General features: G+C 46.3%; 1 protein-coding gene and 1 non-coding gene across 2 annotated transcripts; both read left to right on the top strand.

Moving 5' to 3' along the window:
* Positions 1–472: 472 nt before the first annotated feature.
* LOC120865532 lies at positions 473–577 on the top strand. The gene has a single exon (XR_005721440.1). It is a non-coding gene; the product is annotated as a U6 spliceosomal RNA (small nuclear RNA).
* Positions 578–719: 142 nt separating this feature from the next.
* On the top strand, positions 720–1456 carry LOC120865247 (pterin-4-alpha-carbinolamine dehydratase). Its single transcript, XM_040242316.1, has one exon. It carries the CDS (start codon positions 790–792, stop codon positions 1102–1104), a length of 315 nt encoding a protein of 104 aa, XP_040098250.1. The 5' UTR covers positions 720–789; the 3' UTR covers positions 1105–1456.
* The last annotated feature ends 248 nt before the right edge of the window (positions 1457–1704 follow it).

Below are 1704 nucleotides of genomic sequence, written 5' to 3'. Positions count from 1 at the left end.
GTCCATCCTAAAAAAAAATCAGTCCTGAATATTCATTGGAAGGATTGATGCTGAAGCTGAAGCTCCAATACTTTGGCCACCTGATGCGAAGAAGTGACTCACTAGAAAAGGCCCTATTGCTGGGGAAGATTGAAGGCAGAAGAAGAAGGGGATGACAGAGGATGAGATGGTTGGGTGGCATCACTGACTCAATGGACATGAGTTTAACAGGCTCCAGGAGTTAGTGATGGGACAGGGAAGTCTGGTGTGCTGCAGTCCATGGGGTCACAAAGAGTTGGACACAACTAAGCAACTGAACTGAACAATGCCAGTTCCTTAGTATTGACATATGTACCCGCCAGCTCCATAAGATGCTGGAGTAGAGGAACTCTACTGTGGAGTATATAGGAACTTTGTACTATCTTTGCAACTTTTCAGTTAGTGTAACACTCTTCTAAAATTAAAAGTTATTTACAAGGACAAGGCAGTTCAAATGCTCAGCTTCGGTAGCATCTATACTAAAACTGCAACAGTACAGAAATCAGCATGGCTCTTGCACAAAGATGACCCACAAATACAGGAAGCATTCCATATTTCTGATTCACTTTGCTGTATAATAGAAACTAACACAACACTGTAAAGCAACTATATTCCAATAAAAGTTAATTTTTAAAAAAGTGAAGGTGGGCCGCGCTCCCGCCTCGGGGCGGCCCGAGCGTGGCCCCGCCCGACGGCTTCCGAGAGCGCCGGGCGTCGTGCTGGTGGGCTCCGCGGCCACCTGCTGCTGCTGCTGCTGCCCCCGAGTCCGGCATGGCTGGCAAAGCACACAGGCTGAGTGCTGAGGAAAGGGACCAGCTGCTGCCAAACCTGCGGGCCGTGGGGTGGAACGAGCTGGAAGGCCGGGATGCCATCTTCAAGCAGTTCCATTTTAAAGACTTTAATCGGGCTTTTGGCTTCATGACAAGAGTGGCTCTGCAGGCTGAGAAATTGGACCACCATCCCGAATGGTTTAACGTGTATAACAAGGTCCACATCACCCTGAGCACTCACGAGTGTGCGGGCCTTTCAGAACGGGACATAAACCTGGCCAGCTTCATCGAGCAAGTAGCAGTGTCCATGACATAGACCCTGCCCTTCTGTCAGCTCTTCCGGGAAAGGGAGGGCGCTGAGCTGGGGATCCAGAGAGGGAGCTGGGGGAGCCCCGAGATGCTACTGTAGTCAAAACTGCCAAATCAACCTTGCTGCCTCCATTTAGGGGCAAGTCCCTGCTGTTCGAAGGAGAGGCCAACATCACTGCTAAGACCAGGAACTCAGACCGGTTTTACCCCACATCATTTTCATCTTCCTTGAGGCTCTATGATGTGTACACTGATTTGAATAAGCTCTTCTCTTTCATTACAACTCTCCAGCAAAAATAATGACTTTATTTCCAAGCTGTGTCTTGCTCACTTTCTAATTCACTTCCCAAAAAGCTGTGTCAACTTTGGAAAAAGTATCCCAGTTGTACCGTGTTGGGTTGGCATTGTACAGAAATTAACAGCCATATTGGTCTAGAAACGTTAAACATAATTTTTTCCATTTGTACAGGGGTAACACACTGTATTAAATATGTAAGGTCTTATCTACATGGGTTTGATTACAGAAACTAATAAAGTATTCTCTAAATAAAAAAAAAAAAAAAAAAGCTGTGTCTAAGATAAACAGTCTTATCTTAGAAGCTAGAAC

Source organism: Oryx dammah, unplaced genomic scaffold (assembly GCF_014754425.2).
Source record: "Oryx dammah isolate SB20612 unplaced genomic scaffold, SCBI_Odam_1.1 HiC_scaffold_6, whole genome shotgun sequence".
NCBI lineage: Eukaryota > Metazoa > Chordata > Mammalia > Artiodactyla > Bovidae > Oryx > Oryx dammah.
Note: the sequence above shows the minus strand (reverse complement) of the source record. Positions and strands in the feature narration are given on the sequence as shown.

Bases quoted from the DNA above. Each gene is read 5' to 3' on its own strand.
- LOC120865247 (XM_040242316.1), top strand. From the start codon at position 790: ATGGCTGGCAAAGCACACAGGCTGAGTGCTGAGGAAAGGGACCAGCTG.